At 37.4% G+C, this 17,220-nt stretch overlaps 2 protein-coding genes across 2 annotated transcripts; one reads left to right on the forward strand and one right to left on the reverse strand.

Moving 5' to 3' along the window:
• Positions 1 to 4,957: 4,957 nt before the first annotated feature.
• LOC133516002 (uncharacterized) lies at positions 4,958 to 7,087 on the reverse strand. Its single transcript, XM_061848669.1, has 3 exons — positions 5,832 to 7,087; positions 5,547 to 5,721; positions 4,958 to 5,383 (listed from the first exon to the last, which is right to left on the reverse strand). Exons 2-3 carry the CDS (start codon positions 5,663 to 5,665, stop codon positions 5,053 to 5,055), a joined length of 450 nt encoding a protein of 149 aa, XP_061704653.1. The 5' UTR covers positions 5,666 to 5,721; positions 5,832 to 7,087; the 3' UTR covers positions 4,958 to 5,052.
• A 4,425-nt stretch (positions 7,088 to 11,512) lies between these two features.
• LOC133529541 (THAP domain-containing protein 1-like) lies at positions 11,513 to 13,789 on the forward strand. The gene is made up of 4 exons (XM_061867282.1): positions 11,513 to 12,511; positions 12,781 to 12,892; positions 13,030 to 13,140; positions 13,540 to 13,789. The coding sequence occupies exons 1-4, from the start codon at positions 12,441 to 12,443 to the stop codon at positions 13,768 to 13,770; spliced, it is 525 nt and encodes a 174-aa protein (XP_061723266.1). The 5' UTR covers positions 11,513 to 12,440; the 3' UTR covers positions 13,771 to 13,789.
• The last annotated feature ends 3,431 nt before the right edge of the window (positions 13,790 to 17,220 follow it).

Raw genomic sequence — 17,220 nt, forward strand, 5'->3', positions numbered from 1 at the left:
GTCTTCTTGTTCTCTAAAAAAGAATTCAAATATCAAAGTCCGGATGGGACGAAACTGTTACTAACAGAGGAGCTACTGAAGTAGGATCCGCTCTTTATGACTACTTGTCATCTATGGATTCAGCCGATAATGTAAATACTGTTAACGTAGTGATCTCGACAAGACGCGTATACCATGAAATTTACAAAAGACATGGAAATTTAAAAATATTGTGGCAGGATTGGCAATTACTGGAAATAAAAGATCTATTAATGTATGAAATCAACAAATATTTGTTAGTATATCAATATAAATGACGATGATTGTTTAAAATATTATCATTACATGAACCGACTTATAGATTTCAAAACGAGGAGATTATCAATTCGGTTGTATGTTTTTTTTAATGTATGGTACTCCATAACTCCGTTATTTCTGAACCGATTTTGAAAATATTTTTTTTGTTTATTTGTATATATACAGATTGGTCCCGTTTTTGGCAAAACTCAGTTCTGGTCATGGGATCCATGAGGAATCGAGGGAACTCTTCAAATGTGAAAGGCATACATATAGTGATTTTTGTATTTTCTTTAACAAATCACATTACATTTGATGAATTGGAACTGCTGATGATGATCAGAATGGAATTCTTCAACGACGCATAGTACACGTTTGGCGATTTGTCCTCTTCGCTGTGTTTGTTAAGTAAATTAGATTTCCAAGACAAATTTTTGTCATGTTCGAGTTCTGACGATGGGGTCCATGAGGAATTGAGGGAACTCTTCAAATGTGAAAGGCATACATATAGTGATTTTTGTATTTTCTTTAACAAATCACATTACATTTGATGAATTGGAACTGCTGATGATGATCAGAATGGAATTCTTCAACGACGCATAGTACACGTTTGGCGATTTGTCCTCTTAGCTGTGTTTGTTAAGTAAATTAGATTTCCAAGACAAATTTTTTTCATGTTCGAGTTCTGACGATGGGGTCCATGAGGAATTGAGGGAACTCTTCAAATGTGAAAGGCATACATATAGTGATTTTTGTATTTTCTTTAACAAATCAAGCATTTACATTTAAACAAGTGGCATTTGATGAAGTGGAACTGCTGATGATGATCAGAATGGAGCTCCTCAACGACGCATAGTACGCGTTTGGCGATTTGTCCTCTTCGCTGAGTTTGTTATGCAAATTAGATTTTCAAGACAAATTTTTACAAGTTCGAGTTCTGACGATGGGGTCCATGAGGAATCGAGGGAACTCCTCAAATGTTAAAGGCATATATATAGTGATCATAGTATTTTCATCAACAAATCAAGTATTTACATTTGTAGAAGTGACATTTGATGAAGTGGAACTGCTGATGATGAACAGAACGGAACGCTTCAACGATGCATAGTTCACGTTTGGCAATTTGTTTTTGCATGTTTGTCAAGCAGTTAGGTTTTCAAGGCACATTTGTATATTTCTATCCTATTTAGTTTTTTTTTATAATTATCTGGTGATTTATTTCGTGCATGGTATGAAATAATTTATCTTAAATACAGTCGAATACCCTATTGCGGGTATCTTACCAGTAAACCATAGGGCAAATCTGAAATGTGTCAAGGTGGGTGCAGTGACAAAAAAAAAGACATGTTTTTATACCTCCTTTTCTACATAATTAGGCGTAGGACGCTGTCTTCTTAATTTCATTGTATGAAATCCAAAAACAACAATAACCGTTCTTTCACCGGTCACCCTCATTGAAGTCGGTATTTTTTCTTCAAAATTATTTCAAAGCGCGTATACATTAAGATCGGATTGTCTACGGTTTTAGATTTTATTTATGTAATGGCGCCATTTACATTTTGATCGGAAAAAATAACAAAATAACGTATGACTTTCCTCATAATCGAGTAACCATCTCAGCCTCGAACTATTGGAATCAAACTAAAATATCATGGTTCACTTGCCACCCTTGGTTAGCAATCTACTATTGTATAGCGTAGTGGTCAAGGTATAAATATGGCCGATCATTCTAGACAGCACATAAGACGACTAACACTCTGATGACGCCAACACAGGCACGACGCACACGCCAGCCTAAGCTGCCGGTCGCCTTCACTGCGGCCCCGGAACCTGGCCCCGCTCAAACGGTATCACCGGGCTAGGGGTCGCGGGGCTGGATAACGGCCGGTAGCGATAAAGCTGGCCCACACCAGATCGCACAGTTGTCCCCAAAACGACGGAGAATAACCGCCCCACACGGTGGGGCTCGAATGGACACAGTCTCCACAGCAGGGATGCGGAAGAGACCTCTCACACCCTCACCCAAGGAAGGGTGTCCTATGAAACCCACACACATTTCCAGCATCTCCTGAGGATGCGAAACACGTGTCGAGTTTTGCACTTTTGGTGGTGGGTTGTTCTATTTTGCGTATTTATTTTTGCGGTGGGAAGGTGGGCACATTAATTGCATGTACAAATACGCAACTAAGTATAACGGGTTAGCAATGATTGACTAGCACGTGGCATATATTCGCAGATTAGCAAAGTAATATTTTTTGTTTTAATTAGTATGGATATCCGCAAAGTAACGCCTGATTCTTTTCATTATCCTAAACGCATTATTATATTGATTTACGACGTTTCTACCAACCTACCGAAGAACACTGACGTCCCAACAAAATTTCAACGGAGCTATTAATAAAAAATGCTAAGCTAACCGATATTAGTTTATACCGGTTGAGGTTCCCAAAGAGTCGGCACACTTATGAGATGGTGATGGGCTCAGGCCTGGCTAATCAGAACAACAAACAACTCCTCCAATAGGATTTTATTCAGCACACACAGAGCATATATTTATTTACACACAGTTGTAATACAAAGTAGTGAATGCAGTCCGTAGTATTAGGCACTGTATAATTGTCTTTATTGTACAAGTCTACTAATCTCTGAGCGGTGTTCATATAAATGTTACGTCAACGTAAATAGGTGATATAGGTATAGTAACATGACAAGACGTACTGCGCACTGGGCTTACGCCTACTAGGGTAGGAGATACACCGTGTGAGATCGGAGTTGCGACCTTTGGGAGCGTTTACGCAATGTGTAATCGTGACGGGCTTTCCCCGTTCTAGTAAGAAGTTCGCTTTAAGCATTGGAGTAGACAGCTGTGTGAATCGGAATTGCGACCATAGAGGGTGTATGCAATGTGTGATTCGGGACTGCCGTGCCAAGAGCAAGGTCCTAGTTAGGAGCCGACTGGGATGTCAACTGATTTCTTCCGTTACCCGGCGACCTTTGACGGCGTGGGTGAAGCGAGGCGGGGGTGTAACGGACGTTGGGCGGACGAATCTGGATTGCGCGACGGTTGCATTGCAGAAAATACAATGCTTGTTCTGCAGTACTTAATACTCTGATCTAGACACGCGGTAGTGTGTCCAGCCAAGTTAAAAAAAAAAAAAAACTGGTGACGCAACCGTGTGTAATATTACACAAACCATTACAAGCTACTTTTGATCCCTTCACAACTGAAACCTATTTAACCTACATACATGAAACTTGGCACATTTATTTAAGCTCCTTAGCTTGTCTAAAATACAAAATGTCATAAACGTAGATCAACCAGTTATTGATAAATTAAAGTTTAAAAACCGTCATTTTTGTGACTAGTCCATGAAATTGCTGATACAACCTTTTTTGCAGTTACAGTTAGGTAGTCAAAAATTTGCAAACCTTTGAGAAGCCGTAGAAAGTTAGAAACTATTTGGCTCACTAAGACTATTAAGACTATATTGTCAATTAATTGCAAATTTCATCTTCTTGAAAGTGTGCATAGTGACTTTTGGCGTAACTCCGGTTCTCGGTGGATGATTTTTTACAAAAACTGAAAAAGTCCTAAAATTGAATGGATTTCCATGTACTTTATTATGAGCCCAAGGGCTTTCGAGGTGGAAAACTTGGATTTGTCATTACTATTTCATCACTAATAACATATATAAAAAACAGAACTACCTCATTTGATGTAAGGCAACACCTCTTTTTTGGTACGATTTCCATGTATTAGACTGACTGACTTACTGATCAAAAACCTAACCCACTTCCAGATTACCTAAAAACTTGAAATTTGGCATTAAGGTGGACTTTTAAGTGTATATAGAGGAAAAAATCTGAAAACTGAAAATTATTCATAATTAGATGAACAACAATCATATATTGATAATTATTAGATTAATTTAGCCCACTTCTAGATGACTTACAAACTTGTTACTTGGCATCAAGGTAAACTATTAGGTGTACATAGGAAAATAAATCTGAAAACTGAAAATGATTTGATAATTCGATGGCAAAAATCATATATAATCATTAGATTTATTAAGTTTTATGGATCAAAAACCTAACCCACTTCCAGATGACCTAGAAACTTGATATTTGACACCAAGGCAGGCAATTAGGTGTACATAGAAGAAAAAATCTGAAAACTGAAAATTAAAGAAAATTCGATCGAAAAAAAAATGTACATTGATAATAAATTAAGACTTATAGACAAAAACCTAACCCACTTCTAGATGACGTAGAGACTTGGTATTTGGCATGAAGATAGACTACTAGGCGTATACAAAGGAAAAAATCTGAAAACTGAAAATTTTTGACAATTTACCGCGCGTGGGTCCCCTTTACAGCTTGGGCAAAACTACTTTCATTATTAATAGTATAGTAATTTCTGTACAAAAAGTAATGATATCCCAACAAAAACATAAATGTGAAATGAGAGGATTACTGTGGTAAAAACTAGCCAAGACAAATCCTTTATAATTGCAGGATTTTCTACGCAACACAGAACTAGGCACCCATACAGATCTCAATTATTTTGTCGGCGAGTCAACAACGACACATATTTTTAATAATTAACTTGGCTCTCATTTCATATTTATGTTTTGTTGATTTTTTCTAACTCCGTGAACTTTTAAAAATATTGGTAGAAAGCGTTACAAGTCTCGTTTGAAATTATGAACTAGAGAAATAAAAAAATAGATAGTTAAAAATAGCTAATTTTCTTATAGGGAATTTCTCTTAGCCCCATCAGTTTTTCTTTTGTCTGGGAACTTGGATGGGTAATCCTTCGTCATATAGTGTATTTATAAAATTGCCTGGATAGAAAATACTTGTTGAATTGCTGAATGATTCATCTGAAACGAATTTCTTGGGTGGATATCTATCAGTCTTGTCAAATTCGCGTTTTGCGTATATATTGTACCGCTGAGTCATATTTTCTTCTTTATCCCATGAGGTATTATCAACCCACACCAACATTTTTTTTAACCATTCGGGTACGAACACATCCTCGTAGAAGAATCGTCGACGCCATACTTTGTGCAATTGGCAGAACTTCTTATAAAATATATCCGGGTATCTGGTAACAATAATCGTTGTGGAATAGTTTTCAAAGTAACAGAATTTATAGGAACTTGATGGATATCTATTCGTAACTTTTGATGGTCCTCTAGCTAATTTGGGGTTACTTATTCGTATTAAGTATGGTAAGGTTTTGATCTGATAGTTTAGTAGGTACTTACAGACTCAACTGCCTTAAGGTCCACCTCCAGGCAGTGGTGTGGTAATAGGCAAGTTTCGGGTCAAGTTGTGGGAACTTGGCCTGTTCCTGCACTGCTCCGGCAATTGCCAACGCTGTCATGCCCACATCATAGCTATTTACAACAACATTGAAGTTTTTCCAGTTATTCCTTAGTCCTGAAATATTAATTAGAAAACAGTATTTAAATAAATTTTCGGATATTATTTTTTCGTCCAAAGTACGTAATGCATGAATTTACATTGTGAATATGTAATCTGTTAGGTACCTGAATTTGACGACCAATGATTTGATTTGGTGTAGAGGAGGAAGGGTTGCTTTGACGAATTTCTTATTGTAGCGCACTGTAATAGGTAAATGCCACAAAACTTAATTTCAAACCATTCTGTAAAGTTTAAAGAGTACCGAGAATTTGGAGTTTTCAAGGTTTCTTTTTGGCACGATGCTTTGATTATTCCCAGCTGTTGACCCCAATTCACCGTGGTAGGTTCATATTTTCTTTTGATAGATCAACAGGCGATTCACTTTTTAAAGATAATTAACTGAATCGTCTTAAGCCAAACAATATTGAAAAAAAATATCAGTGAAATTGACTAATTTTTTTTACATTTCATTTGAGAAAGTTTAAAAATGAATTTCCGTTAAAATAATAACAAATCGTAAACTGGAAAAACTGTTCACCAGTTGATATGTTCAAACAAAAGTTCAACCCAAGATTTATTTATTTACCCGCGACTTCGTCTGCGTGGGATGATTAAGACGATTGATAATAAAAACTATCCTATGGCCTAACTCAAGTCTCAAATTATATCCATTCAAAATTCATCTAAATCGGTTTACGCGTGCCCGTAACAGGCCGACAGAGTTATTTTAGAATTTATAATATTAGTAGGGATGTAGGGATTATTTATAATATTAAACATGTTTCTAGACGTTTAGGTAAAAGGGGTGTGGACGACCGCTTCGTCATACAGTCATAGTCCCTATTTTCCTTTCCGGATACTGACGCTTTATGAAAAAAAATTATGTACATAAAGTTAACCATAGCTTTCTTTATTCGATTTTTCGATTATTATAGGAATTAGGAGTATAAAACAAATTTCATACAAAAGTTTGGAAGCTTTAAATTTTAACTTATATAATAAATAAATAGCTTAGCTGTGGTAAGTACTTATACATCCCATCAGAAACATAAATGTGAAATGAGAGCCAAGTTCAATATAAATAACGAGTGTACTTAGGTCGAAGGGATCGTGACCACATACCGAGGCAAGACCTAAACTAGAATCTCCAAAAAAAGAGGAAACGTTGCGGTCCAAAGCAGTCCTGGTGCCGGACTATTATTGCAGAGGCGAAGGCTATTGGGAAGACTTGGATCGAACTCAAGCACGAAGCTCAAGACCGATCCAGATGGCAATGGCAGCGCACTGTGGACGCCCTCTGCCCCATCTAGGGGACATACTCGTAGGATAATAAGTTAAGCCAAAGTAAGTCAATTTCTGTGGAGAATATAATTATAATAATGCATTTAGTTTTTACCAAGCAATTTTTTTATTATTAAAAAAATACACTGTATGACAGTTAAAACCAATTCACTGCGAAGTACTTAATAAATATACTAACCTGTACGTAAAAACCAAGTAATATATTGAAAATTTCGATTAAAATATTTAAATGCATTTTTGACCACCGGTCTGGCCTAGTGGGTAGTGACCCTGCCTATGGAGCCGATGGTCCCGGGTTCAAATCCTGGTAAGGGCATTTATTCGTGTGATGAACATGGATATTTGTTCCTGAGTCATGGTTTTCTATATATATATTCGAATTTCATTTCCGACCCTACTTCCAAATTTCAAAATTACGAAAGTCGTCTTCTTGAAATTCCACATCCACATTACGCTTTATCAATTATTAAATTCTGCCTTTTTGTACCAAAATTAATGTATGTACTTCGCTGCTGCTCTTTTTCCAAACTTGTTAACACCTCTAGACGACATTATCAAAACTAATTTGGAATCAATTTTAAACTTACAGCTTAGCGAAGAGTCCTGGACCCAGGCATCCCTGCCCATTCGCCACGGTGGGTTAGGGATTCGCAAAATTTCAAGTGTTTCTACCCCGGCGTTTTTATCTTCCGTTCATAGCTCAGCAATTCTGGTAGGCAAAATCCTAAGGGCCTGTCCTCCAAACTATGAGATTGCTGGCTTAACCGAGGCTAAAAACGCCTGGTCCATCGCCTGCCCACGTAAGGATTTTCTCGAAAATCTAAATTCCCAAAGGACCTGGGATGGCATCCATTGTAAAATTATCTATGAATTTCTTTTAAGTCGCAGCACAAGTTCCTCACGCACCAGACTCTTAGCGGCGGGTACCAGGGAATCCGGCGCCTGGCTACACGCCTTCCCTTCAGTACACACAGGCACATTTTTGGAACCGCACACTCTGCTCGTTGCAACCTGCCTGCAACTCGGCGTCCGGGACTGTGCTCCACATAGGTGCCCCTGCGGCACTGATGTCGACGCCCTCGGACACCACGGGCTCTCCTGCCAATTCTCCGCCGGTCTCTTGCCGGCGTCAACGTGCCAGCTCTTCTCGAGCCTGCTGGTAATGTAAGAGATCACGGTAAGAGACCGGACGGAATGTCACTAATTCCGTGTAAGATGGGACGGGTGCTGGTGTGGGACGCCACATGTATAGACACCCTAGCCCCGTCTCATATCCACGGCACAACTGCAAAAGTGGGCGCGGCGGCAGAGGCGGCCGAAAAATTGAAAAAGATCAAATATAGGGGTCTCTGCCCCGAATACGATTTCGTGCCTTTTGGGGTCCGGACGCGTCTACACTATCCACAGATTTAGCTAAAAAAATAGTAGACGCCACCGGTGATCTGTGAGCTTCCTCGCACAGAGAATAAGTATTGCGATACAACAAGGAAATGCTGCCAGCATCTACGGCACCATGCCGCATGGGGATAGTTTTTAATTATTTATTTTAAGATTAGTTTTATTTATTTTAGATTTAGAGTATTTAATGTGTAAACCTGTCTATTCAATTTTTAAGTATTTATAAATATTTATATATTATATATACCGTTGTCTAAGTACCCTGAACACAAGCCTTGGTGAACTTAATGTGGGACTGAGTCAATTTGTGTAACAATGTCCTATAATATTTATTAACCGTCTTCAAGATTTCAAAAGAAGGAGGTTATCAATCCGGTGTGCTTTTTTTTAATGTTTGTTTTTGGAATGTATGGGGCTCAATACATTCCACGACTCTTCTGTTTCCGCACAGACTCTACCATTCTATAAGTAAAAAAAAAATGTCTATATTATGTTGAACAATTATACTGACGAAGATACTTTTGCGCTCCGTCCAGTCTATCCGTTACTATTGATGCTGACTGTAGAGTCAAACCAAGCTAACTCTGCAGCGATTTTGGTAACCGTTTAAAATTACATTTGCACTGGCTGGTGCGAGTGTTATTTTAAACGTCAAACTTCTATAAAATTATGACGTTTACTTAACACTTGCACAAGCTGGGCTATCAAACTCTCTGCCAGCTTATCTTTGTGTGATTATACCAAAGTATTCAAACAAATAACAACTTTACCTCGCATATTGGTAGCAGTAAAACTGTAGTGATCATCGAATTAAATTCCAACATTTTAAAGTTTATCACGAAACCTACGTGTATAGTTCGATACCTCTATGCACTGACTGACCACTGATGACAGACAAAGGTACTATTCCATCAAAATTGTCCGACGACACTGATGGCAATGGAAAACATTATCAAAAGAGTTAAATAAGAATTTGCGACATACTTACGGCTATGTTGTCATAATAAATGCAGACCTCGAAATGAAAAGACGTCAACGATGTTTGTCAACATTATGCTTCCTTCTTGGAATTATAATATTAACCCGCTAATGCCCCGAGACAACATATGATGTCCGTATATCGTCGGTATAAGGGGTGTACCGAAAACTTCAAATAAATAAACGGATGCAATTGAGAACTAAGGTTTTTTTTTTCCGTCCGTTGGTCCGTCTGTCAAGACCCTTTTTCTCAGGAACGCGTGGAGGTTCCCTTGGTTATATAAGTTAAAAGCTTCCAAAAATTTATAAGACATTTGATTTATAATCCTAATTCCTATAATAATCAAAAAATCTAACAAAGTCGTCTATGGTTAACTTTATGTAGGTACATAAGATTTTTTTTTTCTTTAAACGCCAATATCCGGAAAGGAAAATAGGGACTATGACTATATGACGAAGCGGTCGTCCACACTCCTTTTCCCTAAACGTCTAGAAACATATGTAACATTATAAATAATCCCTAAATCCCTACTAATATTATAAATTCTAAAATAACTCTTTCGAAGCTTTTAGAAATAGCGAAGCGCTGGTGGCCTAGCGGTAAGAGCGTGCGACTTGCAATCCGGAGGTCGCGGGTTCATTTCCGGCTCGTACCAATGAGTTATTCGGAACTTATGTACGAAATATCATTTGATATTTACCAGTCGCTTTTCGGTGAAGGAAAACATCGTGAGGAAACCGGACTAATCCCAACAAGGCCTAGTTTATCCTCTGGGTTGGAAGGTCTGATGGCAGTCGCTTTCGTGAAAACTAGTGCCTACGCCAAATCTTGGGATTAGGTGTCAAGCGGACCCCAGGCTCCCATGAGCCGTGGCAAATGCCGGGATAACGCGAGGAAGAAGATCAGTGAAAGAACATATATCATTTGATATTTAATACATATCAGTGAAAGAACATGGGTCAAATAGCCATATGTCATTCTAAGAGTTTTAGTCCTGTGTCGAAAGAGGGCAGTATTTTTTTTTATGGTAGAGGAGGCAAACGAGCAGACGGATCACCTGATGGTAAGCGATTACCGCCGCCCATGGACACCTGCAACACCAGAGGGGTTGTAAGCGCGTTGCCGGCATTTAAGATGGGAGTACGCTCTTAAAGTCTATTTAGTTGACTACAAAATTTAATTTGACAATACGCCTCCTAAATTCTCTTTGCTAATTGCTTTGATGAAGATTGTTGAAATGATAGTCAGACGTACGGATACAAAAAACTTATATATTTTAATGAACCATCATAACATTTAAAACACAACAACAGATATTCAGTTTGTAGCGCTGTGGCACCTGACATAGAATTCAAGTAAACATTAATAATAACAAACCTGCTGGTATACATCTATACAACCTCGACGTGCCACCTTAAAGTTATCCATGACAATACATTATAATCTACAATATTAAATTAATTGAATCACATTAATCAATGAATCATTGCAATAATAAAACTTTATCATGAACACGATGTATATTCATAATATATTCTGTTAAAATAAGAACCGCACCATTTCGATACTTCTCTGAGATTCCCACGTTACAGGCTGAGCCTAGTGTGGGGATCAATGTACTGCTGCTCATGTAATGACAAATTCTTGAAATATATTCTTATTCTTATTCATTAAAATAATTTAACATGACCTAACGATTTAGCCAGAAAATCCGCTATGTTATCTTCAGAATTGGCTACTTGACAGATTTTTGTAAATAATGTCTATCGAACTTGATTTTCCTGAGGATCAAATTTAATGTCTATATAGGACTCATGGCATTTAAGCAACACAAAGATCAGAAATAAGAGTTAAGTCTGACGCTCGCACTCGACGATTGAAACGCCTCTCACAAAATGATAATGTAATGTGACATCACATTACATTAGTCTGTCCTAAATGTATGGAAGATCAAGAAAATTGCTATTTTGACCGTGAAATATTGCGTTTATATACATACTTCTCATACAATTTATTTTTCAACAACATTTAGGGAATCGAATGGTATAACTTACTTTTTTATATTTAAAAATTAAAAAAAAATGTATAATCTCATTATGTATTTAAATTCGACTTTCTTAGACCCAACACACAATTACACGATACGACGTCGTATCGTGGGACGATGCGACGTCGTGTCACGTTGCGGCGTCGTGTAACGTTGCGGCGTCGTGCCGTGGCACAATACGACGTCGTGCTACGGCACAATACGACTTAAATTAAAAATATATAAAATAAATAAATATATTAATCTTATATTTTGCAATTTTTTTCTTGAATACAGCATTGTTTATATATTATTTACTTCCATTGACGTCTTTATTATATTCATAACTATGGCAACGTCAAATCTTAAAAATTGTAGAATGAAGGTCGAGTCCGTGACAAAATAGCTCAAACAAATTCAAAAATCACCTTATGCTTCGTTTTATGGAGGGTACAGGTAAGGAGAACAATCTTATGTGAAAAGTGTTCATCAAAAAACTTTAATTAGGTAGCGCCACAATACATCGCGAACATTTTTTTTACTTTGGTAAAATAATTCAAGTCCCTGACAGTGCACTTCACTTCGTCAATAATGTCTAATTTTAGGTCATGTCCTTGTGCTAATCTAGCACCACCGGAGAGATTTACTATACTAACTATTATTTACAGTTGCCAGCTTGACACTTTAGCAACCAAGGGCCTGACACTCTTTGATACAGAAAGATAGTCTTATTGCGATTCCTATAAGAGGAAAGAGAAAATAGTGCAATGCTTTGTCTTTATCACCGACCGGGTTTTTTTTCATGGTCGGGTTATGGCAGCTTAGGAAGGAGGCTGATGGCGATATACAGAAATTTATAAGAGTGAAAGAGACAAAAGCCCGCAAGATGCCATACATTAAACTGTCAATCATATTGTCAAGAGTGCTAGTAAACAACGTCGTTTTATTATTGTAAAAGTTTTTTAGAGTGAATAATTGTGTTTATTAAGTGTTTAACGGTGGTGTAAGACGTTTTTACGTATAGTTAACATGGTGGGGTGTTCAGTGGTTTCCTGCAAAAGCAATAGCTTGCGAAAAGAAGCGGGTGTAACATTTCATGCGTAAGTACAAGTTTTTCGTATTTTGATCATGTATTTCTTTCTCAAATCTCACAGGAACCAAGTTACTGAGTTACATCATTAGTTAGATTATGAAAAACTTGATAAAATAGGAGATATCAGTAAATTATTGCTAAAAATAAAACAGAAAGTTTGGTTATGTAAACCAGTCAAATTCAGTAGTATTTTATTTAGGGTTGCAAACAAATAGAAAAAAAGTCCCCTGCAATTACCCCATATTTCGGGAGTTTCAAGCTATTTGATATTTTCAGCTTTCCGACGAAGGATGAAACAGTTAAGGAATGGATTGCGGGAACTGGAAAATCTAATTGGATGCCTCACAAATACTCGCGTATTTGTTCAAAACATTTTGAACAATATTGTGTCCAACCTTGTTCATACACGTAAGTCGGTTGTTATTAAATAAGTAATATGATAATTTTCTATACTTTTAATACCAATCCAATAACATATAACATTCAAAATTTAGGAACTTATTTTGTATGATTACTTTCTTTTAGAAATTCCCTGTATCTCATGGACTTCGAGTAGAGCCGTCACCCATTAAACCTATGGACTGCCAAAGTCAGCCTGCTATGCATGAGCAAGTGCACAGCATGACAACAAATTTCGTGAGTGCAAGTTTATATTTTGTGGTGCTTTGTGCTCTTGGGTTCGTTTTATTGCATCTAAACGCTGAGTTACAAATTACAGAAACCATCACCACAGTCTTATCTATGTTCCGTTCCATTAATGTAAGTTCCTACCAGTCGCACAATACCATAACAGTGGTTTGTTAGTAAGTAGGTACATGTCTTAGCGTCTAGGTCAACTTTTATATTTGTACTTGGTGGAGCCTGGACTGCTATGCTTCTATTGGCGATCATTTCAATGAATCACATTGATAAAAAAACTGCAGTTAAGACAGGAAGGGACAGGACATGAAGGACTGAGCAGGACTAGGCAGGGCTACGTGAGGTAGGGCAGCACAGGGTATTAACTTTTAAAGTGAAATGCTTTGATCTTTTCAGATTGAATGTTCTAAAATCAATGATAAATCAGTGCCGATTATGACACCTAGAAAATTAAAACTTACTTTGCAATTGAATCGAAAAACGCTTCTAGCCGAGTCACGTCGAAAAAAAATTGAAGCATTGAGATCTAAAAGCCGGCGACTTCAAAAGAAAAATGCGGAGTTAGCAGCTATTTTAGAAGATTTACAAAAAAAAGATTTATTAACCAAGAATCAGCGGACCTACTAGCAACTCTGAACCCAAACAAGTTGGATTTTTTGAGGCCGAATAAAATCAAATTCTCCCCAAATCCGCAAATTTGCACTGAATTTGCATTTCATTAGCTCCCGTGCGTACAATTTTGTGCGGAAACATTTCAATACATGTTTGCCTCATACGCGAACATTATCGAGGTGGTATCAAACTGTTGATGGGGAGCCTGGTTTCTCGTCAGAATCTTTGGCGGCCCTGAAACTTTTAGCCAAAAGCGACCCAAGTAAAAACATTATTTGTGGTCTATGCTTTGAAGAAATGGCCATACGCAAGTCTCTTAACTGGGATAGTAAACAATATGTAGGTTTTATGAATCTCGGCCAGGATAAAGACACTGCAGTTGATAAGGACGACAGGATACCGTTAGCAAAAGAAGCTTTGGTTTTTATGCTGACTTGTCTTAATGGAAGCTGGAAGCTGCCCGTAGGAAACTCTCTAATAAATGGCATCTCTGCTGAAAAAAAAGCATCGTTGGTCAAAATACTCAAAATGTGTATAGACTTAGTGAGTGAATGCGGGATCGAAATTGTTGCTTTAACTTTTGACGGCTGTCCAGCTAACTTTTCAATGGCCAGAGTATTAGGTTGTAAATTGAACTCAGAGTTGATAGATCCAGTATTCACGCACAAAGGTAAGAAAGTAGCGATTTTTCCGGATCCGTCCCACATGTTAAAACTTACGAGAAACACTTTAGGTGACAAGTCATTTCTAATTGACGGCGTAGGAAAATCAATAGCTTTTGACTTTATAAGACGTCTTGTAGATCTCCAAGAAAACGAAGGATGTCAGTTGGCTAACAAAATAAGAGGAGCTCACATAAATAACAAAAAGCAGATCATGAAAGTCAAACTGGCTGCCCAAATATTCAGTGAGTCCGTTGCAAATGCAATTGAGTATTGTAAAGATAACTTACAACTAGAAGAATTTAAAAACTCGGAAGCGACAATAGAGTTCATACGAAAAATCAACTCCTTGTTTGATATTCTCAACTCGAGAAATTTGAAGGATTATGGTTGTAAACAACCAACAGGATGACCGTTATCTTAAATGATACTTACGATTACATGAAGTCCTTAAAACTTGGAATAACTAATATTGTAAACACCCAACGAAAAACTGGATTTTTGGGTTTCATGATAGCCATTAAAAGCTTTATTCATATATATTATTTCTAGTAAGTAAAAGTTTTGAATAAAGAAATTACCTCTTTTGATAGTTTATCATTTTTATTCCAACAATCACCTAATCTTATAAATTGCTAATAGATTCGATTGTCCGATGTTAAAGCGCTGGACCGAGCTAATTAAAAGTGTTGCGCAATTTATAATATAGATATATTATGTTGGTATATATATATTGTAAATTGGCTCATCTTATTTAAATTATATTTATAAATACTAATACTAGGTTAAGATATTTTCTTGTTGTACTAACACTCTATGGATACATTGTTTGTCCGAAATAAAGAAAATTTATTATTATTATTATTTGTCTGTCTTACCATATCTCGGGACCATGGGGTCCCGGACCTTTGGGAGGCATGCGTGGGGCCGAAGCCCTTTAAGACAAATTAATCTAAAAACAAGTATTATATTAACTCAAAACTTCATATAGGTAAGTAAGGCTTACTTACAAATTACTGCAAAAACAAATAAACCGACTACTAGTTGCGATTTTTCTTGCGATACTTCGCAAGTTAGGGAGTCAAAATGGCGACTCACTCATTACGTAATTTAAGTACTTGTTGCATCGTTTTCCTATTACATTTTAGGGTAATTTTTTGCGACCATGGTCTTCTTCTTCTTCTTTGCCATGTCCCGTTATTTGGGGTCGGCCCTCCTCGTTCGAAGGCGCCAGGTTTTTCTGTCCTGGGTTGTCTGCGTGTTGATCTGCGCCCGCTCCATGTCTTTGGTAACGGTTGTCCACCACGTGGTAAGCGGCCTCCCTTTGCCGTTCTTTTTCTCTGGGATGGCCAAAGCCTTTTTGACTGCATATTCCTTGTCACGTCTCATCACATGCCCGAACCATCTCATACGGCTTTCAGCCATCTTTTCTTTTTTGCGACCATGGTAACCCCATATTATGATGTCATGATGACGTCATATATGTCTTTCTCTTACCCCTGGTCGCTCGGCTTGTCTAGTTATATTGTATGTCTATGTTAGCAACAGTTCTCCCATAAGAGATTGTTCTCCTTGCCTCTACCCTTCATAGACTAGTGTTTGTCACTTTCGCGTCATAGTTAAAGTCCAACGTATATTCGAAGGAAATCCGAAACAAAAGAGGTTGATTGAGTTCTAATAACGGCGCCTCATTAACAAACCGCGCGAAAAAGCTGAGTTTGTGCCAAGCCTAAAATTTATCTAAGCAATAAAATGCCAAAGAATAAGATGATTGACAGAAGGTGAAAATAATTTTAGTGCAGTTCTATGTATGTAATAATAGTTACATACCTACCTACCTTCTCACCTTAAATTTTTAAGAAATACTTTAGAACGCCACAATGAAGGTTTATACCAGTTTCCAGTTTCCTAGGCATAGGCGTAAGATGACTGGGCAATTTCTGAATATCGAGTTTGTAAATTTAATACGGATAGACCTTTAAACGGTCCAATGCTAACCGGACCTAAGAAGTATATTAAGAATGTAAATTTTGTTTAGAAATACAATGAAAATATTAAACAAAATAATTCGGCCCGCAATGCAATGTACGATACGATCTTTTTACCCGATTGCCAAAGGGAGGAGGGTAATGTTTTTCCAGTGTATGTATGCATACTGTATGTATGACTGTTTCTTTGTGGCCTCCTGTAGCCTAAACGGCTCGATGGATTTTGATGTATGAGGTATCGTTAGATTCGTCTTGATCAAGGGAGTGTCATAGGATATTTTGGGGGTTACTAAAAAGCAATATTTTTTTTTATAAAAAAACAAATAACCCGACTGCACACTAAAAAAGAGGAAAACAAGCCCCACAAGAATATTGTTTTTGATGGTAAGTATCGCAGGCGGGGACCAACAACCAAAATGACTATAAGTAACCCTCTGTTGGTCCCCGCCTGCGATACTTACCATCAAAAACAATATTCTTGTGGGGCTTGTTATCCTCTTTTTTAGTATGCAGTCTGATCAGCTTTGCAACATCTAAAGCAATGGTAATAAAGAGCACGATGTTTCCCCATAAAGACATCTATAAAGGTACCTGGAAGTCTCCAAATGGACAGACTGTCAACCAGATCGACCACATCCTTATTGATGACAATCACAAAAACGTCATACATGACGTTAAAACATTTAGAGGTGCAGTCTGTGACAGCGACCACTTCATGCTAGCTATCAAAATTAAAGTAAATAAACAGCTATCTTATAAAGACAAAACGGAACACCTTGATCTGGAAAAACTAAAAGACCAAAGTATCAAAGAGA

The sequence above is a fragment of the Cydia pomonella genome, chromosome 1, assembly GCF_033807575.1.
Source record: "Cydia pomonella isolate Wapato2018A chromosome 1, ilCydPomo1, whole genome shotgun sequence".
NCBI classification, from domain to species: Eukaryota; Metazoa; Arthropoda; class Insecta; order Lepidoptera; family Tortricidae; genus Cydia; species Cydia pomonella.

Bases quoted from the DNA above. Each gene is read 5' to 3' on its own strand.
- LOC133529541 (XM_061867282.1), top strand. From the start codon at position 12,441: ATGGTGGGGTGTTCAGTGGTTTCCTGCAAAAGCAATAGCTTGCGAAAA. The intron at 12,512-12,780 runs GTAAGTACAAGT...TGATATTTTCAG, and splicing joins GCGGGTGTAACATTTCATGC to CTTTCCGACGAAGGATGAAA. The intron at 13,141-13,539 runs GTGAGTGCAAGT...TGATCTTTTCAG, and splicing joins ACAGCATGACAACAAATTTC to ATTGAATGTTCTAAAATCAA.
- LOC133516002 (XM_061848669.1), bottom strand. From the start codon at position 5,665: ATGACAGCGTTGGCAATTGCCGGAGCAGTGCAGGAACAGGCCAAGTTC. The intron at 5,384-5,546 runs GTAAGTACCTAC...TATTGTTACCAG, and splicing joins ACCTTAAGGCAGTTGAGTCT to ATACCCGGATATATTTTATA.